At 35.9% G+C, this 26,564-nt stretch overlaps 4 protein-coding genes across 13 annotated transcripts; 2 read left to right on the top strand and 2 right to left on the bottom strand.

Annotated features, from left to right (window-relative positions):
- Window positions 1-955: 955 nt before the first annotated feature.
- LOC107029372 (transcription initiation factor TFIID subunit 8) lies at window positions 956-3,666 on the top strand. Its single transcript, XM_015230772.2, has one exon. It carries the CDS (start codon window positions 2,139-2,141, stop codon window positions 3,258-3,260), a length of 1,122 nt encoding a protein of 373 aa, XP_015086258.1. The 5' UTR covers window positions 956-2,138; the 3' UTR covers window positions 3,261-3,666.
- A 451-nt stretch (window positions 3,667-4,117) lies between these two features.
- On the bottom strand, window positions 4,118-8,760 carry LOC107029352 (membrane magnesium transporter). The gene is made up of 4 exons (XM_015230748.2): window positions 8,513-8,760; window positions 8,376-8,428; window positions 7,704-7,804; window positions 4,118-4,552 (listed from the first exon to the last, which is right to left on the bottom strand). Exons 1-4 carry the CDS (start codon window positions 8,583-8,585, stop codon window positions 4,462-4,464), a joined length of 318 nt encoding a protein of 105 aa, XP_015086234.1. The 5' UTR covers window positions 8,586-8,760; the 3' UTR covers window positions 4,118-4,461.
- A 253-nt stretch (window positions 8,761-9,013) lies between these two features.
- On the top strand, window positions 9,014-16,820 carry LOC107031747 (phosphoglycerate kinase, cytosolic-like). Of its 10 annotated transcripts, none has more exons than XM_015233209.2 (16): window positions 9,014-9,091; window positions 9,472-9,678; window positions 9,768-9,820; window positions 10,144-10,411; window positions 10,978-11,321; window positions 11,431-11,713; window positions 12,195-12,262; window positions 12,508-12,756; window positions 13,513-13,588; window positions 14,413-14,489; window positions 14,588-14,637; window positions 15,073-15,157; window positions 15,470-15,568; window positions 15,754-16,032; window positions 16,137-16,229; window positions 16,496-16,820. In XM_015233209.2, exons 2-14 carry the CDS (start codon window positions 9,513-9,515, stop codon window positions 15,985-15,987), a joined length of 2,052 nt encoding a protein of 683 aa, XP_015088695.1. In that variant the 5' UTR covers window positions 9,014-9,091; window positions 9,472-9,512; the 3' UTR covers window positions 15,988-16,032; window positions 16,137-16,229; window positions 16,496-16,820. The 10 variants fall into 10 exon arrangements, with proteins under 10 accessions (XP_015088695.1, XP_015088700.1, XP_027775459.1 ...); XM_027919655.1 differs by lacking the exon at window positions 9,014-9,091 and adding an exon at window positions 9,131-9,252; XM_027919656.1 differs by lacking the exon at window positions 9,014-9,091 and adding an exon at window positions 9,212-9,357.
- A 175-nt stretch (window positions 16,821-16,995) lies between these two features.
- LOC107029326 (pre-mRNA-splicing factor ATP-dependent RNA helicase DEAH10) lies at window positions 16,996-25,977 on the bottom strand. Its single transcript, XM_015230717.2, has 12 exons — window positions 25,789-25,977; window positions 25,447-25,493; window positions 24,859-24,939; window positions 23,452-23,668; window positions 22,768-23,185; window positions 22,287-22,490; window positions 21,047-21,207; window positions 20,146-20,331; window positions 19,269-19,497; window positions 18,063-18,262; window positions 17,566-17,700; window positions 16,996-17,450 (listed from the first exon to the last, which is right to left on the bottom strand). The coding sequence occupies exons 1-12, from the start codon at window positions 25,860-25,862 to the stop codon at window positions 17,267-17,269; spliced, it is 2,136 nt and encodes a 711-aa protein (XP_015086203.1). The 5' UTR covers window positions 25,863-25,977; the 3' UTR covers window positions 16,996-17,266.
- Window positions 25,978-26,564: the final 587 nt, after the last annotated feature.

Below are 26,564 nucleotides of genomic sequence, written 5' to 3'. Positions count from 1 at the left end.
TATATGTATTTTTAGATTATTAATTATATCACATTAAAAGAAAGAATGATATACAGAAGGAACTTAATTGGCTCTAAATATAAAAGAGAGGCTCTAAATATAAAAGAGAAAACATCAATGGGAAATTATGCAAATATAGAATAGTTAACAAATCAACTACTTGAATTATGTATAAAGTTCACATATTCATATATGTAAAATATTTCCTCTTAAATTTGTAGTTTTGTAATCTATATATATATATATATATATAATGATGTTTACAACTTTTTCCCTAACAATATGGCAAAATAAATCAGTCAAAATTGATGATATAAATGGATGATAAAATTTTCACTTGATATTTATTTGAAAGAAAATGCATTTGTATGTTAAATTGGTTATTATCTAAGTTATGTTTGAACTTAAAAAGCTTTTAATAATAATAATATATTCAGTGTAATCTCATAAGTAACATTGGAAGAGAACGACGTATACACAATCTTATTCTATTAATTACTTTCGTTGAACTTTTGGCTCAACTAAAACATAACAAAATCAAAAATGAAAAATAAATATATTAATAAATAACATGCTAAAAGCAATAGAAATATTAAATATTATGTAAATCGAAACAACAAATAATAATAATATATCCGAATAACAGATAATAGAATTGTAATATAACGGTCATATTGACAAAAGAAAACTAGATAACGTTCTAACTGCCTATTAAAATTCTTACCATAATACTCAACCTCCGTGTCTCCCGATCAAAAGTCATTTCCATCGATAAACTAAACTCCAGATAAATCATGTCTTGTCTGATCACTTATTTAAACACACTTTCAAAAATATTTTCAAGAAAAAAATTAAAATAAAAGCTATTTGGGTCAAATGTGAGTTTTCTAAACTACATGGGCTTATATGCTATTATTAGAATGTAATTTTTTCTATAAAAAAAAGGTCCCGCTCCAGTATTCGATCCTCCACTCTCTCGATCTAAAAATCCCTTTCTTGGTGTTTACCGTTTAGGGTTTATCAAAAAATTCTGCATAAACCCTTCTCAGTTCTCTCAATTTTGAAGCAATTTCAATTTATAAATCAAGAAGTCGGTACCCCAAGTTGAATTAGTCTCAAAAATCAGCTGTAAGTACTCATTTTGATACATTTTGGTTGTATATTTGGGGCATCTGGTGTTGTAGTTTTTCTTGTTAATGTAGCCTAATAGTTAAGGTTTTATGAATTATCAAGTGGGATTGAGGAATCTTGAGGTGGGTTTTTGGTTTTGTTGAAGAAGTTGGTTGAGTTTTGGGTTCTGGGGTTCGCATTTTAAATCACAAAGTTGTGATTTTTGTTTTGATTTTGGGAAGAGAAAGGAGTTTACAAAATGGGGTGGAGGAATATTGATGTTTATATTTGATTTTGTTGAAGAATTTGGTTGAGTTTGGGTTCTGGGGTTCACATTTTGTGTAACAAAGTTGTTATTTTTGTTATGTTTTGGGAAAAGAGAGGAGTTTACCTAGTAGGGTGGAGGAATATTGAGGTTTGTATTTGATTTTGTTGAAGATTTTGGCTGAGTTTTGGGTTCTGGGGTTCACATTTTGTGTCACAAAGTTGTAATTTTTTTTTGTTTCTGGGAAAAGACACGAGTTTTACCAAGTGGGGTGGAGGAATATTGAGATTTGTATTTGATTTAGTTGAAGAATTTGGTTGAGTTTTGGGTTCTGGGGTTTCCATTTTACATAGCCCAAGTTGTGATTTTGGGAGAAGACATGAGTTGACCAAGTGGTTGGAGGAATATTGAGGTTTTATTTGATTTTGTTGAAGATTTTGGTTGAGTTTTGGGTTCTGGGGTTGTCATTTTACATTTCCAAGTTGTGATTTTTTTTCCATTTTGGGAAAAGCCAAGAGTTTAGTAATTCATGTCTACTTGTATTTGGGGCAATTGGGGTTGTTCTTTACTCCTTAATGCAGCTTAAATGCATAGGGTGTTCATGAATTGCAAATGAGTGTTGGGATCTTGAACTGCATATTTGAGTTGTGGAGTTCTTTGTAATGTTACCAAGTTGTGAACTTTTCCTGTTAAAGGCACAAGTTTGAGCTGAGTGGTGAGGTTTTTGAGTAAAAGAAGCTATAAATCTTTTAGGAACTTGAATATGATCGTTGGAGGTAATGCCGAGGATAAAAGGGAGAAAGAGAGTACTGTTGATAATACTAGGGAAGAAAGAGTTGGTACAGACGATTTTGGGCGAGCAGTATCGAGGACTGCGGTGGCACAGATATGTGAAAGTATTGGGTTTGAGATCTTTAATGAATCTGCTCTTGAATCGCTTGCAGATATTGCAATTAAGTATATACTTGACCTAGGGAAGACAGCAAATAGTAAAGCTAATATAGCTGGAAGAACACAGTGCAATGTGTTTGATATTATTCAAGGATTAGAGGATATGTGTGCCTCCACTGGTTTTCTGCGAGCATCGGAAGTGAACCGCTGTGGGTTAAGTTCTGGTATTGTTAGCGAGATGGTTGAGTATGTGGAATCTGCTGAAGAGATACCATTTTCTCAACCTCTTCCACATTTTCCTGTGGTAAAACAACCCAATTTGATACCCAGTTTTTTACAAATTGGTGAAACACCACCATTTAAGCACATACCTCCATGGTTGCCTGCATTTCCTGATCCGCATACTTATGTACGGACCCCCACGTGGAATGAGAGGGCATCAGATCCTCGAGCTGATAAAATTGAATTAGCAAGACAGCGAAGGAAGGCAGAAAGATCTTTATTAAATTTACAACAGCGATTGGTGTGCAATGGTTCAGCAGTGGCATCAACTTCTAGGCAGCCAGATGATGTTGGTATCACTTCAAGTGCTAGTAAAAGTGAAAACCCATTTCTTGCAAAACCTTTTCAAGCTGGTGAGAAAGACGTGGACCCAGTGGCTCTTCCATCTAAACTTTCTAGTGAGGTAGATGATAAAAACCACGTTTCTTTGCTGGAAACGTTCTCCCCAGCAATTCAGGCAATGAAGGATGGGCTTTCTGAAACAGTAGATGGTACAGAGAAAACACTTCCGGACAAGAGGCCTGCTGTCTGTTTAGAGTTTAGACCTGGAAAGAAGGCCTTAGGCGATTCTTTGGATCTAAGGCTTTGGAAAAAGGGTTCGAGAAACGCTTCCTTGTTCCGGCGGGATGAAGACAGAGATGACAAGAAGAGGAGAGCTGAGTTAATACTGAGACAATCTAGGGAAAATCAGCAGGAGTTAACCCAGTTGTAAATTAGTTGGTTAGTTTGATGGGGTAGTTCTGTACCCTTTTCAAAACAGCAGCAATTGATTAGGTTTAGATAAAAGTCAGTCATACTGTAATTCTTCTGTGGATGTCACAGAGTCTGTTTGGATGTCGAGATGTAGTAACGTAGAGCATTTTTTTGAGGTTAGTCATTGTTCATTCTCCAATGAATCTATTTCAGTGAGAATCTTTTTTCCTTCTATATACTCCTCTTGCTCACTCCCCTCCCAACCCCCGACAAGAACACACACGCTCGCAGAAAAAAAGATTACACAGAAGAAAAGGGGGAAACAGAGTAGGAACACATGTTTTTGAATAACAGTGGTGTTGATCATGTATGTATTTCATTATTCAGTCTTTAATGCAGAAGTTTGGAAGTGGGGTTTTGATGGATGAAGCATGACAAGTGATGAGAAATGTCAATCCTAGTTGTTTTTTTTTCTCTTAACATTTTTGTTTTCATCATGTCATACAAATTGGTAGTTGTTATTTGTGAGTGTGGTACTCAGGGACTCACAATAGACTCAAAACTATGTGTGTCTCTTACATGGCCATGTCTATAAAATGTGTAAAGGATGTTCTATGTTTCAACATTTTGTTGTCAACTTGTTATCAATGTCTTGCAGCTTTATTGTCCAGACTAGCAGTTTTTGGAGTCCTCTTAGGTTCTTGTGGTGTTTTAACTTGTTTCATTCATAGTGTAAAGGTATGTTTTATGGTTATTTATGAAACTCAAGGCATTCATTTTATCCATATGCGATACATATCCTGCGTACATACCACTCTCCTCAGATCCCACTTGCGGGGTCATACATGTCCTACGTTAGAGATGTCTAAACAGAAATTTCACAGCGAAAGATCGTTTTCAAACAACAGGTTCATGTCTGCATAGATAGAGGATAAATGCTAATAGACACTATGAGTTATGTTCTGAAAATTCGAGTCTTTAACATACAAAACTAAAATTTAAGCAAGCAAAAATGAAAATGTGCAAACTGAGTGTCTGTTTTTCCGTCTGCTCTCTAACAATCAACGATCCACAGGTCGACTAGTGCTGCTCAAGTAATTGAATTAGTGTAATAGGATAACTGTCTAAAACTATCCTCTCCAAGAACAGTCGCGAAAGATGGGTCTGGTCTGGAGGGTGGCAGTTTGTTGAGTTCATGAATGCTGAATTAATCCAGGCCATCACTTCAACTTCAAATCGGTTTCCAGAGGAAATATTTTCCCGCGGTGATTAAAGATCATGAAATCCAGATTGGCAGGCAAAGCGACCACCCTGCATTGTAGAGATACGTAAGATACCCAAAAAAGGACATTGCATATACATCAAGAGCAAATGAACGGACTTCTGCTACCAATTCTCACTTGGCTATACATGAACTTAAAAACACTAGAACAACGTATGTGCTTTCACACAATTTTTTCTTTAAAATACTTGAAAGCAGGAATACTTTTCTACTTTAGTAAATGCCCTAAAAGATAATCTAAACTGTTACCTAGAATTTGAAGGACGGTGATGTAACTCTCAAATCAGGTGAGACAAGGAAAAACACATAAAAGCTTTCACTGAAGTTGTTATTCAGCACTGCAGTAAAATATTAGATGCCCTACAACCACAAAGACGTTGAACAAATGGTACCCATAACCCAGAGCCAACCCCACGATTCCAATTTCAAATACCAAGGTGACCAGACATTCCTCTGCCCCCCTCCGCTCTACTTTTCTTCCCTTTCAGCTACTGCAGAGAGCAAAATTATCCCCAAATCATGTAATGGTTTATCCCCATTATAGGGTCTTAGGAGGTAGAAATAGGTATAGTGTCAAATACAAGTCATAACAGAACTCCTTTTCATTCTACCATTGTTTCTTTGGCGGCAGATACAGGTTTACTTTAGCAAAATAGTGAAACAAACCCATTACCTCCATTTCTCAAAATTTAACCAATTCAGCCGTTTCGTCCACTACTAGCTTCTGCATTGAGGGATTGCTAACAATGAAATACTTGGACGTTATCATCCCAAAATACCAAGTTAATATCGAACTATATTTTCTAACTATAAACTATGCTTCCCATGATCTCTCTGCATCAAGTTTTTCTTCTATATATTGCTTACCCAAAATCACTAAGAAGAAACCTACACAAATTCTAGTCTTTTGTTGATTCACTAGCAATAAATTATCATCGCGACAAAGAAAAACAACCATCTGGTCATCTCCACCTGGGTGTTATGGAGTATAAGCGACGGTTTACATGCAGTGCACGGATATTGATAAAGAAGTTAGTCATAACTCCTACCACATCAGCATAATGGTGACAGAAAGGATTCTGGTAGTTTGAGGAGAGAAGGATTAAACAGCTAAACCAAGGACATATTGAGACTCGTCCAAAGAAAAGTCAAAACTAGCGATATATTAAATAGGAGGAGCGTAAATATCATGTTTCTGGTATCCACAAGAGACTAGGTAAATAAAAAAAGAATCCTAAATAAAAAAGAAAATACATGTCTTTCTAATGAGATGTGATCTGTCGAGGGTTAGATGAACTAAGCTAATTTGACAGGGAAAAAAGTCGAGGGATCAATAGCAGAAGTCATAGTTTGCGGTATTCCTAGGTAGAAGTAGGAACGGGAGAACACATTGACAAACTATGATTCAAAAAATAAAGTTTGTAGACATAGAGAAAAGTAATGGTAGGATTATCAAATTAAAACCAGTGTGGTAAAGTAAAGAATCAACACCACCATTTTTTTTAAAAATAGAACACCACCAGCTTTAAGTGTCTATATTCAAAACAGAAACCAAATTTTCTATACTTCAAAAACTGGATCAAAAGAAGACAAATACTAAATTTTGGAAAGATATAGGTATGTCCAAGGATAAAAAATGATCAACATATCCTTATTAGGGGAAATCTGATAGGAGAGATCATGGTGTTGACTGTTGACAGAGTATATGGAGATATTGTTGCAGTAACAAAGAGTTACCCGGTATCTCTGTCTGTGGGAGGCAGGTACTCTGTGGAACAGTTAAGATGCGTGTAAACTCGCCTAGGCATCATAACTATATGAACAAAAAAATTGATTTGGTACTAGAAATAAAATGACAATGTTATTTACAGGTTTCCTAACTTATGTTTAGTTTTAGTTAACACTTGCACCTGAAAGGACAAAGGTTGGTCAACAACTAACCAAACTCATACTTGTCTGAACAAAAGGGGAACTGCACTTGATAACATTTAAAAGTAGGTAAAGTCAAATAGATTTCATATCTACTAAAAGAAAATGTGCAGGCCACAAATATGAATAGGTCGTCACCGGGAGAAGCTTTAACCACCCAAAATAGACGGGTGACACCAGATGTGTAGCGGCAGGCACAACAAAAGAAGAAGAGCTGCAAGCACAACGATTCTGTGGAGGATACTAAACAGTCAAACCAAAACACATTTAAAGACAAGTGCTTAAAGAAGGGAGCATCGGAGTTAGAAGCTAACACAGTTATCCAGAGGAAGAAAATAAGAAGTTGCATTGGAACGTAGCATCTAGCTATATCTAAAAGTCTAAGACATTAACCACAGTAATTCTGACACGGGAATGGTGCAGGGCAAGGATACGTAATAAAATGGAAATTATCAACAACAGAGAAGTCAAGGATAACTTTAAAGATTCACATCCATAACCAAAAGAAACATTAGCTCACTCTAAGCCTTTTGTCCATTGAAGTTGAGGTATACTTGTAAAGGATTGGAAGTGCCATAAAGAAGTCTGAATGGTATAACCCACAAAGCTACGAAATTTTGTTTGCAGTAGCAACAATAAAAGAAAGACGCAAAATGAGTAGAGAGAGTTTCTTAGTTCTGATACATAAAAATAAAAGTGATATTCGACGTTGTCAGAACTTCGAGAAAAGAATGATAAAGTAGACATTTAGGGATATTACAAGGGTGACAGAGAACATGTTAGACTACAAAGGAGGCTATATGCAAGAAAAGTGATGGAAATTTATAGAGGTTATATTTTTGCTAAATCAAATCACAAAATTGATAAAAATATATTGGAAGAGAAGGAGGATTTCCACGTGATAGTCATTGGCCTGGCGCGACTTCTAAACTAGCCGAGGGGCACTATGTCCACGAGGTAAGCCTAGATTTTCATTAACTTAGAGAAAGAAACTGATATAGTGCCAGAAGAACTCCTTTGTGAGTGCTTAAGAAGAACAAAATATATATAACAGTATGACACATGGAAGATATGAGCAAGAGAACATTGACCACTGTGAGATAGTGAGAATAGATCTTCCATAACAGTGGATTTACACCAACTATCTATATTCCTACAAGTCCCTAGAAATCCAAAATTTTCTATTACTGCAAAACAAAGAAAAAACAATAAAAATACAAGAACCCCAATTAAAAAGAATAAATTAAGTACCTGTTTTCCTCAGATTGAGGATGGATTGACTTGAAATTTCCAGGGGCAGCCATTGCAGCCCACAAGCATAACACTAAACTAACTATCAATTCGATAACAACCTGCACATTACCCAATACTTTAGATCAATCATTACCACATCACAACATACCCACTATAATCCCACAAGTGGAGCCAAGGAAGGGTGATGTATGCACAACCTTACCCCTACACTATGAAGGTAGAAGATGTTTCCAATACACCTTCGGCTCAAGCAATCATATCAAAAATCAAACATGTAAAGAAAATATTGTAGTGAAGAAGCCATGTTGAAAATAATTAAGAAGAGAACAAGTAGCGACAACAAACAACACGATTTAACAACAAAACAATTAAAAATAGAATAATCATTACCACATCACAACAACAACATACCGAGTATAATCCCACAAGCGAGGTCAGACTATTTCCGATAAACCTTAAGCTCGAGTAAACATATCAAAAATAAAGTATGTAAAGGAAATACAATAGCAACAGCAAATAACACAATTGAACAACAAACATTTACTTCTTGATTGAACAACAAAAAAGATCAATCACTACCACATCACATACATATAAAAAAAATTCAACTTCTTGTCAACTATAATAACTCAGCAGATTCAACAATAAAGGTGAAAAATGAAAATTTACATCAATGGGTGGTCCAGAAAACTCCTCCTCAGTAATCTTAAGCAAAGCCCTATCTGAAATTGAACAAAAAAAAATCTTCAAACTGATGCCGCAAAAAAAAAAGGGTAAAAAAGGGAACAAAAACCTAAGTGGGTTACATTGGATTGTGGAATAGGTAGCATGAGATAGAATTAGAACGCCGATGACGCCAACGAGGAAACCGGCACCCATCTTGGTCGGAGAATAGATCGGCGGCCGGTGAAGAAGATTTTTGACGGCGGAGATCAAGTAAAAGTGAGCTAAATCTGCTTTAGCTGGTTGTACTTTGAAGATTTAGCAGCGTAGATCCGTATTTCTAATCGGGTCGGGTACTTACCCGACATTATATTTAGTCCAAAGGATTTCGAGATTCAGATTTCTTTCTATTTGATCCTAATTTTTTCTTATATACTTTTTAAATATTAAATTATATTTAAATTCGCGATAAAACTTAAATTGTTCGACTATTGAAATTTTGAACGATATCATATAAATTACGAGAGTAATAAGTAATACATTGAGGGAGGATTCTGTAACTCTTAATTCTTGAAGGGATGTAAATGTATTGTCTCATATTAGAGAGGGACATTAATGCAAATTTCTTCTTAAAACTATATAATAAAAATATATATATATATATATATTGTCTCTAGACGTTTTATCTTCATTCAACTTGTCACTCTTGTTAGCCATTTCAGGTAAGTAATTTGCTAATTTTTGCATCATTTTTTAGTTGTATTGATATACTTACTATATTAGATACTGTGTTTTCAAAAAAAAATTGGGGGTAGCCCTTGCCGACGAAAGCAAAGATTTTGCTTTTGGGTCGAGCTCGTCGTAGCGGGTTTGTCTAATGCGGGTTAGTCTCCTATATGTGATTTGCGAGCTATTGCATAGATTTACCCTGTGTGCACCAAAGGGTAGCGGTTGCAGTTTCCCTTGTTATCGAAAAAAAAAATTAGGGGTAGGAAAGGGTAGTCCGGGAAGGATAATTTAGATAGTCAATCAATTAAACTACTAAGATTCTTCGTAATTTTTGTTTATTGTTCATATGAAAAATTTGATATTTTTCTTGCAGTTTGTAGTTCAAAGTTTGATTCATAGTGAAACAACAAAAGGATGAGTTATGTTCTGGAATTCTTCTTAGGATACACTTTACCTAGAATATCAAATTTCCACAACGGTTGTACAAAATTTCAAGATTTGCAACAAATTGGACTGCGTTTATCGTATGGGAAATGTTCTGCAGTTCAAAAATGTAAAAAGATTCGATTTTTACGACAAGGTTAGTACTAATTAACTTGCTGTCAAAGAAGTCGAAAATCTTGTAATCCTGTTATAAATGGTGTTGTCAATTTGCTTGTTTTTTTTCAGCTTTAAATTTGGAGCTGATTGATCATGCTGATTTGCTTTCATTTCCGAATGAGGTACGTTGAGTAATTTTATTTTCGTTACGTTTCATGAGAAGGCGTAATACATAAACATACACTCAAACTTAGTCTCAGCTGGCAAGTAAGCACATTCTAGACACCTCACACAGTGATTGTTCATTTGTTAAAGCTTCTTAGACTAGAAACTGATGTAGGATTTGATCTGTTAGCTAAAATTTCGACCAGCTCGTATGCATATTTAATTGGGAATGTAAAAAAGCATCAGAAACCTGAACGTTAACGTGACATATTTATTGTTTTTTCATGTGCCATTCAGTGTGCTGTCTGTTCTTCTTACTCAGACAAGAATCGAATTTTAGGCTGAAGCTTGTGATGGGAGAGAAACAGATATCTTACCTTACGTGCAAACCGTTAGAAACTTCCCAGAGGAGGAGCTAATCGGAAAAGTTGTCATGGTCAGATTGGACTTGACCATCGTACTAAGGGAGCAGAAGAAACAGCAGTCTCCAGCAGCTCGCGTAATTTCAACCATCAAATATCTCCACAAAGCTGGGGCAAAATTAGTTCTGTTAAGTAGCTGGAGTTTGAGAGCTGACTCGCGGCTTCTCAAATTGGAATATGTTGCAGGTTTAAAAAGTTCTTACTTTTTACTTATTGTTCATGTTGTTTCTCCCCATCTGTTAACTTAGGCTTAGCTTCCCAGAATACAGTGTTAGAAAGCGGAAAGCGCAAATAAAGTGTGAGCCTTGATGAAAAAAAGCCGCAAAGAGAGAAAAAATACAAATATATATGTTCCATCCAAGACTAATAATTATAAGCATGAATGACAAATATATTATATATGAACAAAGAACTTGAAAAATAGATATATGATATAGTGTAATATTAGTGATTTAGTGTCGCCTCTTCAAAAGAGGCTGCTCATTGGCAAGTAAAAGTATGTCTTAGAACCTTGATCAGGACACTGAACCGCATATTAAGCGACGCGAAGCACTCAACACACTTTGAGCCTCGCTTCATGGCTTAAGTGCGTCTTTGAAAACACTGTCAGAGTATGAAAAACCTACCTAGGCACAATATTCTAGGCAATGATGAAGGGCCGGCATACATCTAGTTTTTACTTTAATGTTTTTATGTTCCAAAAAAACATGTTTTAAATGGAGTTTAATTGATCTGGATAATGTGTTCTTCAGAACTTTTATCGTCGGAACTTGAACTAAAAGTAATACCAGTGGAGCTTGGTTCTGGATTTGAGCAGTCCCTGAGGGAAGACAAACATAAATCTTCCATCCTTCTTCTTGAGAACCTTTCTCAGTTTAAACAGGAGCAAGCCAATTGTTCAGAGTTTGCACGACGCCTATCATCTGGCGTGGATATCTTTGTTAATGATGCTTTTTTCCAATCACATAAGATTCTTGCATCAAATGTTGGTATTACTGGCTTCTGCTATGCGTCCATTGCTGGATTTCACTTTGACGAGCAAATGTCTCAACTGAAGAAGATAATCGAGATGAACAAGAGGCCCTATTTTGCAATAGTATGCACCCGTGAATCTTTTTCTAAGTATTTTTCAGGTTCTTGATTAAAATGAGAACAGGATTTTTCTGGTTCACATATTGCAAGTGATAATTTGAGATGCAATGCAGGTCGGAGGTAATCTCGCTGGGAAAGCAGCAGCCTTGCTATTTTTGGCATCTAGATGTGACGGCTTAGTGTTTGTTGGCGATGCTGCATTTCAAATAATGCATGCTTTTGGATTACCTGTTCCTATGGAATTGGTGGAACAAGAATCACTAGAGGCAGCCCGTGTGCTAGTTGAGGCTGCAAAGGCAAGAGGAGTACAAATCATATTACCAAAAGACTTTTGGTGCCTCAATGATTATTATCCGTCGCGGATGAAGATTTTTCCTGCTAATCGTATCATTGATGGTAAAGTTAAATCTCTTAAATCTTCAACCTAGCCCCAAGGTCTGCATTGTTTCATTTGCTAGATTTAGGACTAAATGGACAAGAGATTGCTGAACAATTAAAAAAGTGAAAATATATACTTCCTCCGTTTCAATTAGTTTGTCTGGTTTTGACTTGACACGGAGTTTAAGAAAGTGAAAAAGAGTTTTGAGTCTTGTGTCATAAATAAAGATATGTAGAATGTACCAAAATGTCCTTTAATCTCATGATCTTAAACATGTCACGTGGAAAGTTTAGAATTAAAGAGTTGCACTTTCTTTTTGAAACAGACTAGAAAGGAAAGTAAGGCAAACAAATTGAAATGGATGGAGTAACAAACTTCATTTCCTGGCTATTGGCCCGTCTCAGTTCTATTTGCACCATTATTGGACCGTCTCTGTAGTATTTACCATTGGGATGATAGTTTCTAATAAATTTAAGGATTTCAAATGTTTTTCCTTAGGATGGAAACCTGTTGATGTTGGACCTAACACATTGGAGGAAATGATCTCCGTGCTTTCGAGATGCAAGGTAATCTCTGAAGTTCCTTCTGCTGAAGATTAGAATTAGAAGTGCTTGCTCAATTTTGAGGTCTCCGTTTGGTGTTCTTTGACTAGTTTGATATGAGTGAATAGAATCCGTCTTGTCATATTGCAATGGTAGGTTTAACCTTTGATTTGCATCTACGAAATTGGTAATTTCTCTGATCTTATCATTTAATCTATTCTGTGGAAACAATATATGCTCAGAGAAGTATGTTTTCATTGTTTTTTCAGAAAATTTTGTGGATTGGAGCTGTAAAGTTCAGCTCATCACATCAAGAATCTGCTGGAGCATCCAAATTAGCTTCGATGCTTTATAATCTTAGTCAAATGAACTGTGACCTAATTGTGGTTGGCAAACAGGCATGTGAGACGTTTATTGGGAGATCAAGGCACGTTACAGCTGATATGATTGAAAATGCTTCCATTGTCTGGGAGTTTCTGAAAGGGAGAAAGCTTCACGGGCTCTTGGCACTAGATAGAGTAAGCCTTTTCTAATTCAACATGCTGTGTTAAAGAAATTTTAAAATCCTGAAACACATTGTTAACAAGTAACAACCATCCCACCTGTCTTGGATCCAACTTCCTCAAGTTTTCTAGAATGAAAAGGAAATCGTATTAATAGAGAAAAGGAGGTAGATACATGGATAACGACAAAGATTTCATTGAATAAAAAATGATACAAGAATTAATAAGCTCATCAATAACCCCTGCAATTCACATCTTAACTAATGTTTGCAACATTGGCCGCGTGTTATGTCAACAACAACAAATTACCAGTGTAATCCCACAGGTGGATTCCGGGGAGGGTGATGTGTGCTCAGTCTTACCCCTACCTTGTGAAGATAGAGAGGTTGTTTCCGATGTCCCTACCTTATGTAATGAGGAAACTATGACTATTCTCATGTTAAGTGGAGCGTACTAGCTGGGGTGGTAGAATCATATATGTTGGGAAATATTTACTTAGAGTAGAGTAATAATGCCAGGTTCGGAGTCTTTATTCCTGATAAAAGATTTACTGACTTGCCTCCACTACGACTTCTTTTCTGTATAGCTGCATGACATGCATTGCACGTTTTTCCCCTGTTTCCTGTCTTCTAAGTACTTCAATACTCAATTGAAGTGCTGCTAATCATTCACATGGAACTTGACTTTGAACGTGCCAACTAATATATAAAGTATGCTTACCATAGATGTATGTTAGCTTCAGAACTAATTGAGTGTTTGGTGTTTGTGCAGGCATATCCATTTAAGTTGAATTGGGATGCTTTATATGCCAATACGACCCTACCTCTTGTTGTTGACGTAGGAAGTGGTAAATCTCTCTTTCCCTGATTCAATCTTTCTATAAATCTATCAGATTATTTGTGTTTGAATGTGTATAGTCATTTGATTACGCCAATAACAACTTCATATTTACAATAAATCTGCTATTTCCCCTATTTGTGAGCAATGAATCCACTGTTTCCCCAATACTCGTGAAGGAAGCTTAAACCCCCTAGTTTCTCTATTCATATATCTACAAATCAGCCGTATAGTTTATAACAAGCAATGTTTGTGCTAGAATTTCAACTACAAGAACAAGTATACTTCAATGTCAGGCTAGTTGTGGACTTGAGGTTGGTTAAATAAATCCTTAATGTTCATTTCACTCCATGGATGTCTACGGAGGACACGACTGAACTATCTCAAGCCACCTTTCTCATGTTATCCTCCATGCTTGCTATTTGCACTTTCTATTGGATGTGATCAGTTCTGATCTTATATGACCACACTTGTCTTAAGTCTGCATTTCCTACGACACTCATTTTGAAGATATATTGGGCCTTAGAAGTTCAATTTTTGTTCCTACGTAACATTGTTGGTCTTACAACTATTTCATAGAACTTCCATTGCCCTGAAAAATATAGGGAGTATATGTTAAAACTTGCTTATAGACATATAGACCTTTCTTGGTTGATTGATTTTTGTATGGTGTTTGTGAGAGGGAGACAACCGCCTTATATAAACAAATAAAACTTCTAGTTTTATTTTTCCATTTCCTTAGCTTTAGCTAACATATCAACGCCCACGCTGTTGTGCAGCATTTAAGGACACAATTAGTTCTTACTTCTCACAGATGAAAGCATAAAATTACAGGCAACGGTTTATTTCTGACCAGAATGGCGAAGATGCGGAAGGATTGGAACTTTCTTGGACTTGAGAGAAATGAAAAGGTTTTAGTCTTATGCAGAATGTTTCATCTGCTGCTTCCTGTTTTTTTAAAAAAGAAATCATGTTCTAGTGTAACAATTTTGACTTGGCGTTTTTCCAGTTGGTAAGACGTTGTCTTGATCATGTTTCTCAATCTGGTATGACGAATGGGTACGTGCTGTCCTCCCTACGTAATTGCTATATAAGATATGCACATGATTAGAATTCGGAGGATCTGTTTCAAATCGTTCCCAGTATAAGGCAACTGTTTAAGGGTATGACAAACTGTTTTAAGTTGTCAATGTGTTCCAAATATATATAGCTTGACTGAACAACGTAAAACAGTTTCGTTATGCTTCTGTTTCCAACTGACTTGTGTAGTCATCTAGGGGAGCTTTCATATTCTTACTCTGTGCCAAACAAGTACTAAAGTATGTAATAAACAATAACGAAATATGAATGTGAGGTCCATTAATCTCCTAAAATATGCTGTTGAAGATTGTCAAAGTAGCTACCTTAATATCGCGTGCCCTAACAATCATACTTGTATTATAGCAGCAGATAGTCATGTATTATCTGTGTTCTGATTTTGTGTTTTGTTCCTAGATACTTCATAGCAACGAATGCCACAACAACATTCCGATCCATTGTTTCCAGTTACCCTGGTGATCTTGTGCTTGTGTCAATTCAGGTAGGTAGCATTTTGTTGCTTCTTCTGAATAGAATCTAAGATACATATCAAAATGCCATGGTCAAGACTGGCCATGCAATTGCTTATACGTTAATAACACGAAACAATCAAGTTTGACATATATTTAGTTGCCTTAAGATTCAAAAATCATCTTAACTTTCTTAAACACTGTGCCAAGTCAAAACCAGGCAAACAAATTGAAACAGAGAGAGAGCAGTAAAGAGTATAGATGAATAACTTTTTGATGCTTACGGATGTGTTTGGAGATACAATAACATTGTTACAACTAATGCACTTTCCTCGCAACTGCAGTGTCCAAATCCAGATTTCAATAGAACAGAACACCGATGGAGGATGGTGCAGAGATCATTAGTTGAAGCAATAGCAGACTTGGTAGCTCCTGATGGGAAGGTACGATAAGTGCAGCTCTCTGGTGCTATGCATTTGCGTCTCGTGTTGAATTGTTATTCTGTGTGATTGATATTCTTCATCAGATACCCAAAAGTAGCTCGGGCTGATATGTTTAGCGTGAGACGAACAAAAGATCATTTCATGAGAGAAAAGAAGAGTACTAATACAAATCTGCTTAAAAACAGGTATTTCTCCAATCTGATGTAAAAGAAGTTGCAGTGAGAATGAAAAAAGAGTTTATGAAATATGGCAAGGGCAAGCTCACAGTAATGCACGATTCGGAAGATATCACAAGTCAGCAAGATGGATGGCTGAACGAAAATCCCTTTGGCATTCGATCAGATTGGGAGCAACATGTTATAGAACGTGGCGCTCCTATGTACAGATTACTGCTATTGAAATCTTCATCTTCTGGTTGAGATAGTTACAACAGGGTGGATTATTCAACAAACAAATTCCCCGAGGTAAATTTCATGCTACAACCTTCAAGTTAAGTGACTTTCTGAGAGAAGAACCTTTAGTTGAGTGACCATCTGAGATATTATCTCGCGTTTTGGTTACCAAACAGATGGTCTCGGAATTTGAACAGAGGGTGTGAAAAGAACAGGAGCTGAAACATAGTACCAAAACTAACCATTGGCACCAAAGTGAGAGAATTCAGGTAGGGAAACATAAACAATTAGGAGATTCATTTCACTATCTTTTTAAATTAACGTGATTGAGTTCATTTTCTGATCTTTTTGTTCAAACAAAAGTCGAGTTGATTTCTCAGACAATCACTCAACTTATAGTTATTACCTCAAAAAGTCACCTTCTTTGTTGAAGAAAATTGACTTTCTGATAATAACTCGATTAGTTGAGTAACCATACGAGAAATCAACCCAACAAAAACCTAAACAAAGGCTTAAAACTAGTTTCTGATTGCAGGTTTTGCTCAGTATATTGCAGTATCTGAGTATAGCAGAAAATGACAATAAGTTGGATGCTAATTGAGGGCTACTAAAATAAACCAGCAACCAGAGGCAGAGTTAGAGTATTGTATACAAATTTGAATGACTGCTGTAGCTTATGCTACTCGTATAAATATTTAATTGTGAACGCTGTTACTAAAACGAGCTTGGATTCGATCACAAGCTTAGAACATGTAAACTTTATATTCTGATTTTGCCTCTACCTGCAATGTATTATAATTAAGAAAGATGGATGAATTTCCATTGGAAGTGTTATTTAGTGGTCTGAATTGGATTGAGAATGATAAGGTCTCGAGGTTAAATTTTTGTAGAGAAAAAAATATTAGGTGGTTTCTTTTCATCCATCTAAGGTTTGGTGGATATAGATACTCGATACAAGTGCCAGTGGAGATAGTAGGTACCTCGTGCAATTAATCGAGGTGTGCACCTTCTGTTCTCGACAAAAAAAAAAGCATCTTGGGTAACATTTGTATGTATATATTTACAACAAAGACGATTTCACAACATACAAATGTTTGAAAACTAATTGATAAAACCACAAAAAGCAAAATTGATGACATTCCTTTTGAGCAGAGGGTCAGAAACAACCTCTTTAGCCCCCACACAAAGGTAATGGGGATAAGGTCTGCGTACATCTGACCCTCTCCAAATTCCACTTGTGGAATTACATTGGATATGGTGTTGTTGAAGGAAGGGATCTCTTACCGATAATAAATAATGAACACATTTAGTCTTGCACAGCATACAAGTGGGGTGCCAACTCAACGAGCCACAAGTAATCGATTCTAGAGACATTACGGACATAACTATGGTTAGTATGAACCAGTTCATTGAAAACTATACACTCTGGCTTGGCTCGGAACAGGACAGAAGACGGGTGTATTTGCACAATCAAACCACTTAACGTCACCCTGCCAGTAGATAGTTAAAATGAATGTCAGATATGGGAACGACTAGATGATATGTCATAGAACTCCAAACAGATACACTAATTGATGCCGGACTAATAAAGCCACTAATCTTAACCTGTATGCACCATCAGGCTGTTTCATAGCTGCTTTAAGAAAAAACGAGGCAGCAAGGCATCTGCGGAGGAGAAGTGTATCATCTTCACAAGAAGTGACGCGAAGACCCATTTGTTCAACATTCCTCACAATTTGACTGCAACATAGGGTAGAAAGCTTAGATTTTTCACTCACTCAAGGACCCGGACAAATGAGAAGAAGCGGCAAGTACATTATATAACAGTGAAATATGACGAGCATGAGCATAAGAATGTAACACATAAAAAAAGAAGAGTTAATAGTAGGAAAAGGGAACAACTGATACTTCAGATGTGTTTTGAGAAATAGTCGGTGATAGTTCAGTAGTAAAAGTGAACACCTGATAGTTCAGGTAAGAAAACTGGCAAAAACGTGAATGTGTGTGTTTTATCATTTTCTCTAAAAGAACTGTGGAGGTAGAAATAATCATAAAGCAGAACAGAATAATATTTCCTTGAAGTTGAAGTACATAATGCCTACCTGTGGATATCACGAGCATGTTTTAGAGAGCGACTGTTAATATAATTATCCTTGCACCATTTTCTAAGATTCTTTTCAGCTTTTTCTTCACTGTGTACCATCTTGTTCTTTTGAAAGAACTCATCAGCAGCACGGTATACATTAAGCAATGTCAGATGATCCCCCTCTGGACTTGCAAAGCTTTTCAATGCGTTTCGTGACTGGCAACCACAGGTAAAACTATTCAGAGTGTTTTCTAATTATATTACATGCCAAAATTAGTATATAACACATCAACAAAGTCAAAGGTGACTGCTAAGTGGAAAGATAACACAGGAAAAAGAAAAGCCAATAACACGGGACGACAACAGTTGCTAAAACTGCACACAAAATTCTTCTTCAGTCCATTCACCATTTCATGGCACCCTATTAACTTGAACTTAACAGACAGATTTTGAAATTTAAAGAAAAACGAAACTAGAACAGCTAAAACGACATGAACAATTTTTTATCTACTCCAGTGGTTAGATAATTTAAAATATTGAAGGTAAATTTTGTCGATCGATCGCCGGAATCAACATTATAAGAGTTAAGGGAAATGTCTCGCACGAATTCAAAAGAGGGTCGAGCTTTAAGCTCTACACCCTATTCATCAACTAGACAAACTTATTCAAAGCCTGTAAACTGAAAAAAATTATATTTGAATGTTGGAGCATGAAACTGATCTCTGTCTCTTTAAATAAGTAATGGACCTCCTAATCTCATACTAGACAATATTATAATGCATGACTTTCAAGGGCCAGGAAACTGACGGGCATAGAAGATCCTAACTAAGACAGCTTACTTATCACCAGACAAGCTGCAAAGCTTTTAAATTCAGGCCCGTCTAGTGGTTCGCCAAAGATCTCCTAACTTTCTCCATAATGATTATCTGTAAGCTTTTTCAACATGGTGGGATGGACGATAGTAAAATATTGTGGAATATTAGCCTTAGAAGTTTTCTCATGATCGGGAGATGGGCGGATGGCGTCCAGCAAAAGTATGTTTTTTTAAATTAAAAATGGAAGGTTCAGTATACGATACTATCTTAAGAGCTGGATGCAATAAAACAGTTTGACACTCATTGGACTTATAGAAAGAAAAAAATTTACTACAATGCTATGAACATGCTTTTTTTTTTTTTTTTTGGGGGGGGGGGAGTAACAACAAGCTAGCACAAAGGACTACCTCTTCCAACTTCTCACGTGGTGCATAGAAAATAGATTCCACTGAAAGCATTGCAACACAGATCAACATTTCTTTCAAGCAGCCAAATTGGCTAGCAATAATGAGAGCCTTAGAATAGACTGGATCAAGGGGTAGCCTGGCCATTTGACGTCCAACATCTGAAAGTTTATTATCTTCTGTTACGGCACCCAATAAGTAAAGAGACCACAATGAGTTGACTACAGCAGTCCTGTTAAAGAGATGCAAGGAAGGAATTATAGTCAAGGATGAAAACAATAATTGCACGACAATATCCAAATTCTGAAAATGACTGCATAATCAGTAATGTGATAACGCATGTAGGGGGTGCAACGTTCTGCTCCATAAAGTAAAAGGGCAGCACAAACGTTAAGCTGTTGTTGAGTATCTTGCTAGTTCTTTCTCTTCTTATAAACAGTTGGATCACTTAGTGGAGGGGGTATTTCATAAGTTAGCTCTATAAGAAGAAGCAACGATTTGCCAACAAATAAGTAGATTTCATAGGTCTGATGATGCTTCAGTTTCACAAGGAAAGTGCAGGTTTTCAATTATACAGATTTAAGTAAATATAGGATGGATGCTCTCCATTGTGCTTCATTAATTTAACAAAACATGAAATGGATTTTATACATAATATATGGTGAATTAAGTAAAACATGTTCAGTGAAATGATACAGTACCACCATGCTAGAGATAGATGCCAATAAATGGTCAAACACGTGCGACACAAACTTGAGTCATGCAAATAGGACAAAATATTGGGGGTTAAGAATTCAAAGAAAAGGCATCATATATGCTGATAGCGAAATATATATGCAAAATGCACTGAAAGACTTGTCTCTCTCATTTGGGTAATCACCTGTCTGGTTTTTCAATGAAGTCAAAGTTGATGACATCATCAATGCCTAGAGCCTTGAGCTGCAATACAACATTCGAGAGGTCACATCTCTTAATCTCGGGTAATGTAGAATCTGTAAGTTTCTCAAAGAAACTTTCTTGATATAAACGATAGCATTTCCCAGGTCCATCACGTCCTGCACGTCCACTACAAAAATTCAAGAAATTAGCCCTTGATCTGATATTTAACAGATAATATAACCAAAATAGTAAATGTCTGTTATCCATTTCCCTCCTGTATATATAAATCCTACTGCATTGGTTCAACTTCTCGATCACCGTCCCATGGATTTTACTTCAGAGGCTGCCCAGGACTTTTTAAGTTTAACCTTGTCTCTTTTTTTATTGTACGCAACTAAAGTATCTACCAGCTACCTCCTACTTCCCACCAATGCAAGTACCGGATAACTCTGCCCGCCAAATATTAGGTACATGGAAGGAATACGCTACTTTTATCGATTGCAATTTTCAAATTTTAAGCTTCTATCTGTAACCAGAAAAAGAATCCTCCTCTACAATTCCTCTGCTTCGAAAAGATATTATGCTTACAATTACAATCCTCCTATTCCCTATGTTGATCTCATCAATATTATGTTGGCCCTTTGAAGTATATTAGTACCTAAGTGGCAGATACAGATCCAAGATAAAACAAGAACTTCAAAGCATAAGTACATCCCAGTACATATCCTTAGCCTATCCCACATGTCAAATATGATTAATGCAAAGTAAGAAGGAAATTATGGTTCAAACCACCATAATTTTTAAAAGCTGGACAAAAGATGCTTCTGAATGAAGTTAGTTGAGGAAAGGAGGTGATTTAGTCAATGTGTATTGAGACTTAAATGCACCTGGAAGCACCCTACCTCCTTTGAAGAGCTTGAGCTTTAGATGTTGTGACAATGATCAATGAATCAACTCCCATCTTAGGATCATATGTTCGGGCTTTCACCAGTCCAGGATCCACAACATACCTAATTCCAGGTATTGTCACCGACGTCTCAGCAATATTTGTTGCTAGTATCACCTAAATATGAAATGAAAGAATTAAAATCTGATTTTAGTGGACATAACTTGCCAACTCAGAGCAATTACCAAGTATTAAGCCTTGAAAACTTCATGTCAAGCATACCAGTGAAACTAGATAAAGAACTTGTTAGCATTATTATAAACATAGCCAAATAATAAAAATGCACATTCACAATGCTAAGCCCATATTGTAACAAGTACAAGGCTACAAGCTAGCACATAACCAAACTTTATTTACCTTGAGGAGATAACCAAATAAATGTTTCTATAGGTCAGGTATTAATTTCATATATATTTAGTGTGTAGGTAGAAGTTTCTAAAATTAGTGCACAAAGGGATGCACCGGTATAAGCTCAACCAAAGAAAGAAAACATTGAATACTAACAACTAACCACCCATACGCACCTACCCTGGAGAAAAATAAATTGACCTTATGTTTATCCCCAACTGACATACAAGTGCAAGGATCCGGCACCTCGGAAGGGTACTTGCAGTTTTTGTGGTGTATTTGGAGAATTCACGTGAAATACCCACACACCAAAGTGACACCCGCTGAACATAACCGTACAAGCCAAAACATGGCATCTACGTGGAATGCAGATATTTCTAGGACAATGATATACTCATATGTACTACGTTATGCAAAAGTAATGGAAGGAATTCATAAAACAACTGGCCGAATATCAATTAGAGCTATAAAGTTTCATGAAGTGGTAGAAATGGAACTTGTTTTCCTTTATGGAATGGAATTAATTAACCTAGTTTTCAAGAATCATTTCAATTCCGTAGTCACAACATTTTGGCAAGTGGCTTATTCCTTTGAAAAACACTGCAACTCAGCTTTGTCTTTTTTCAGACAGATGATGCAAGATAAATTCAAAGTTTATAGTAACTTTTTTTTCACAGAGGATGTCACACACAATTATTATATTATCCTATAAACAATTCAATGGAGTTCATATAAGTCATGCTTTACACACAGACCTAAATGCAACCCCAGATATAGACAAAAGGTAAGTACATCCATGATCCATCTCAAAAGTTCAAAAAATAAGCTATCCAAAGAAACAAATCAACCTTACGATATCCAGCTGGTGAAGGCATGAAAACCCTCATTTGCTTCTCAGAGGGAAGTGATGAGAATATGGGAAAAGTTAAGAGTTTCCTACTGCATTCGGGTAATTGTCGGAGACGTTCATGGATAAGCCTCTCAACGGATTCAATCTCCTCTTGACCAGTAAGGAATACAAGCACATCACCAGGTCCCTCCTCTAGATGTATCTAGCAAAACAAGTTGGAGGAATGAACAGAACATAAGACATTCAACAACATCACAAACTATAAACTTGACTAATCGAACCGTCAATGCTACTTGAAACATTAAACTTAGCTATGTAAAAGGCCAATATAGTAACAAATCCATCTAGGAGCTGATAAATAAGATACTACAAGAAAGCAACAACAAAGGCACAAAGCTGCTGTGCCTTTGTGAAAATTTAATGACACTGTCAATCAGTTCAAACTTTTATTTGTGAAGCAACAAGATAAATGTAAAAACCTGAAATATAGTAATCAAAGCTGCATCTATGCAATCTGTCTCAGGCTTATGGGTGTAGAATATATCGACAGGAAACTGCCGTCCCTGAACATGAACAGCTTTTGCACCACCAAAGTACTCTGAGAAAACTCGTGCATCCATACTGGCGGACATGATGATCAATTTCAATGGGTTGTGCTTTTTCACTTGACATGACTTCAAAATACCGTCATTCTGATTGTCAATCCTTTCCTCCAGGGCATGCCCGATATTAGAATTATTATGATCAGTATTTACCACTCCGTTGATAGATTTTGACCTTGCTTTCTGTACATTCTTTAACAGTCCAAGCAATACATCAGTGTGGATAGTCCGCTCGTGCGCCTCATCAACAATAATAACAGAATACTTGGAGAGGTATGGATCCAATAATGCTTCCCTGTAGTAGTGATTAGTGGCATGTCATTCACCATTTGTAAATTGATTTTTTCCAGATACAGGCATACAGCTTTAGATAATCATAAATAGCTCTATCATGTGATGTCAAATGTGAAGTAAACTCTCCGTGGCACATGAACAATCTCTCCACACATGCCCGTATATGCAACAATTAAGTCCATAATCATGGCTATATTACTCTTTTTTTTCTTTCAGAAAAGTGAGACTCATACATGTAATGCATCAAACCTTTTTTTTCCTTATTACCTCAGAAGCAAACCATCTGTCATATATTTGATCTTTGTTTGGCCAGAAGTTACATCTTCAAATCTAATAGCGTATCCAACCTTTTGACCCAATGGAACGCCACATTCCTCAGCAACACGTTTAGCAACAGTGATAGCAGCCACACGTCTAGGTTGAGTTATCCCAATGATACCACCATCACGGCAAAATCCCCATTTGTAAAGATACTGAGGTATTTCTGCAAAGATATAGGCCCACTAGAATAAAGCTGAGGAATGTCAACATAGCAGCTAAACCATGCAACACAGACCTATTTGTATCTGATGAATAATACAAAAGATGCATTGTTTAATTTTTTAGAGTATTCTACTGTATAAGTGTATTTATTCCTATAGATTGAATAACAAATTTTGTTACTTGGAAGTTTTGAGAGAGATAGATTAAGGAAAATTAGCGAAAGAGAGTATCCAAGGATAATCTTGAAAATCATAGGACAATATATATAAGTTCATTATATCAGGATGAATGATTTTGACACACTCAAAAAATGGAACCGACAAAACAGAATGAGCTGTCAGACGACAATTCAGCCAATACTTTCAGGTGCACAACTCAAGCAGTTATGACCAATCACAAACGTTCACTAACCACCACAGGAGTTCCTCAGTTTATGGCTACACCAAGTTAGTGAGGGTTACTTAGACTTAACCGAAATTTTCATATGGTCTCCTGTCCTAATTCATTATCCTTCCTGCTGTCAATCCTCGCATATCTCTCATCCTCAAACACACTCATCAACCAAAATGTGAGAGATATCCTAATTCGTCTAAAAAGAGTCGAATGCTAAAAGAATAAGCAAACATGAAAAACAATAAATTGTTGGGTTCAACCCCCGCTTAGGAAGTATAAGTTTATAGTGCGTAGATGGCTTCCTTAACAAAATTCCAGATCGACTTTGCTTTGCCGAGAGAGCTATACCTCATTTTAACAGCCACCTCAACCCCTCACTACAAAAGAAAAAGACTCCTAAGAAATTATTTAGTGTTGTGATTACTAAATCCACATGTACATCACCCTTTACATTTTCACCAAATAATCAACGAACCATATGTCCGATCATCAAAATTTCACCAGTTCTATAATGTGTGACTTGCACAAACAGACAGAAAGACACCTTTATACACCTCGGTAAAGATTGATAAGCCACACACAACACATAAACAAACAGATAAAGAAGAAAGATACAATATGCATGAGTCTTTTATCCTTTTTACTAACTGAGGACGTGGAAGGCCTTAGAACTGGCACTGTGCAACATCATAAATGACCACCATCATTGAAGTATAATCTAAAGTATTGCAATGTAAATGGATCTGCGTCACATGCATGTCAGTCAGTCTAAGAGGACATGTAGCAAATAGTACTTACGAGTTGTCTTTCCACTTCCAGTTTCTCCAACAATTATCAGAGTGTCATTGTTCCGCACCTCCTCCACTAGTCTCCTTTCAACTAGAATTAATCAAATAACATGTGTAAGATGAAAATCTACAGAATACAGCAAACTAAAAAAACAGAACAGATGAAAATGAAATAACAGTATGATGTTAGTATGAAAAATCAATGCAAGCACCGTCTTCTCAAGAAATTATATGCAGCATTCATGCGTATTGAAGATATATGATGATTCATCATGAATCAGCAAGTTTATGCTAGCTGTCAGCCTACCGTAACCCTCCTCCTTTTTCCGGGGTTACGACCAACAATGTAAAGAAGCTGGCACATGCGGAGAAACCACAACACTCTAGACTCTCGATAAAATCAGCTGTAACCATCAGAAAAAATAATTTTCCCACAGGCCATACACTACTTCACTAAAAAATGCCAACTCCCAGCCTAGTACTTATTATAAAACAATCAGTAAGCTGAAAAACAACTCACACTAAAATACTCAGAACAGGATTGAAAAAAAAAAGCACATTAGACTGAAGAGTTCAAATTGAAAAACGAAATCAATACCTGCAGCAATTGGTAAATTTTTTCTCTGTTGCTCAATCTTTTGCTTCCTGCCAAAAAAAAATATCAAACCATTGAACAAAAAGGCGTGCATCTACATAGTAATATACCCACAAAAGAAAGAATTTTTTAGCTTCTAGGATTGAACCAAGAAAGTATAAAACTAAAACTAAACAAGGGTATACTAAAAAGCAACAATCTGGCAAAAAAGATCAAATCTTTGAACATAAACATAGTTAAATACCCACAAAAAGGACGCCTTTAGCTTACTGGATTGAACCAACAAGAGATAAAAGTAAATTCAACAAATGGGGTATGCTAAAAAGTTTGTTTTTTTAAAATTACCTGGAAACAAAGTCCCCTTTTGTTTGATTTTGATGAGTGTTTCTTGAAAAATTGTTAGCAGCCATTGAAGGCATATCTCAAGATTAGTTCCAAAACTTGTTAATGTCAAGTTTTACAAACAAAAGGTGGAAACTTTGTTCACTATTATGAACAACAAGATGAAGAGTTGAATCCATAAGGAGCCGCAAAGCCTTTGTTTTAAACAAGGGCATAATTTTTATTAAATAATAATTAAACTTTTAATATGTATTTACACAAGTAAAAATAGCAGAGAATGATATTTTGATAACAATATAAATATATTTTGAGGTATGAAATAAAAAATAATTAACTTTAATTACATTTTTTAGATTTTAAATTGTAATTTATGTCCTACTTCGTCAACACCAATCAAAACTTGTTTATTTTTATAGATAATTGAAAATGCCTTAGCGTTCGAAGTCTATATTATTTGACCCTTATTTTAAAATTAGTTTGTTTTCATTTACTTATCCAATCAATGAAATCAAAAAGAATTTCTTATATCTTTTTTATTTTTATATATATGTAATATTAAATAACGGCTAAATTAAAACAGTAATAGTCAAATTTAAAGTTTCAAAGCATTATTAATAAAGAAATGTTTATCTTACTTCAACTCAAAAAAAATAAAATATTTCATATTTTTATTAGTATTATTTTATTGATATACCAATAAAAATTAACGATGAATATATATGATATTAAGTAAAACTTTTATGTTAAATTAAGTCCCTCCATCATAAAACACTTTCATC

This window comes from Solanum pennellii, chromosome 9, assembly GCF_001406875.1.
Source record: "Solanum pennellii chromosome 9, SPENNV200".
Classification (NCBI taxonomy): Eukaryota; Viridiplantae; Streptophyta; class Magnoliopsida; order Solanales; family Solanaceae; genus Solanum; species Solanum pennellii.
Note: the sequence above shows the minus strand (reverse complement) of the source record. Positions and strands in the feature narration are given on the sequence as shown.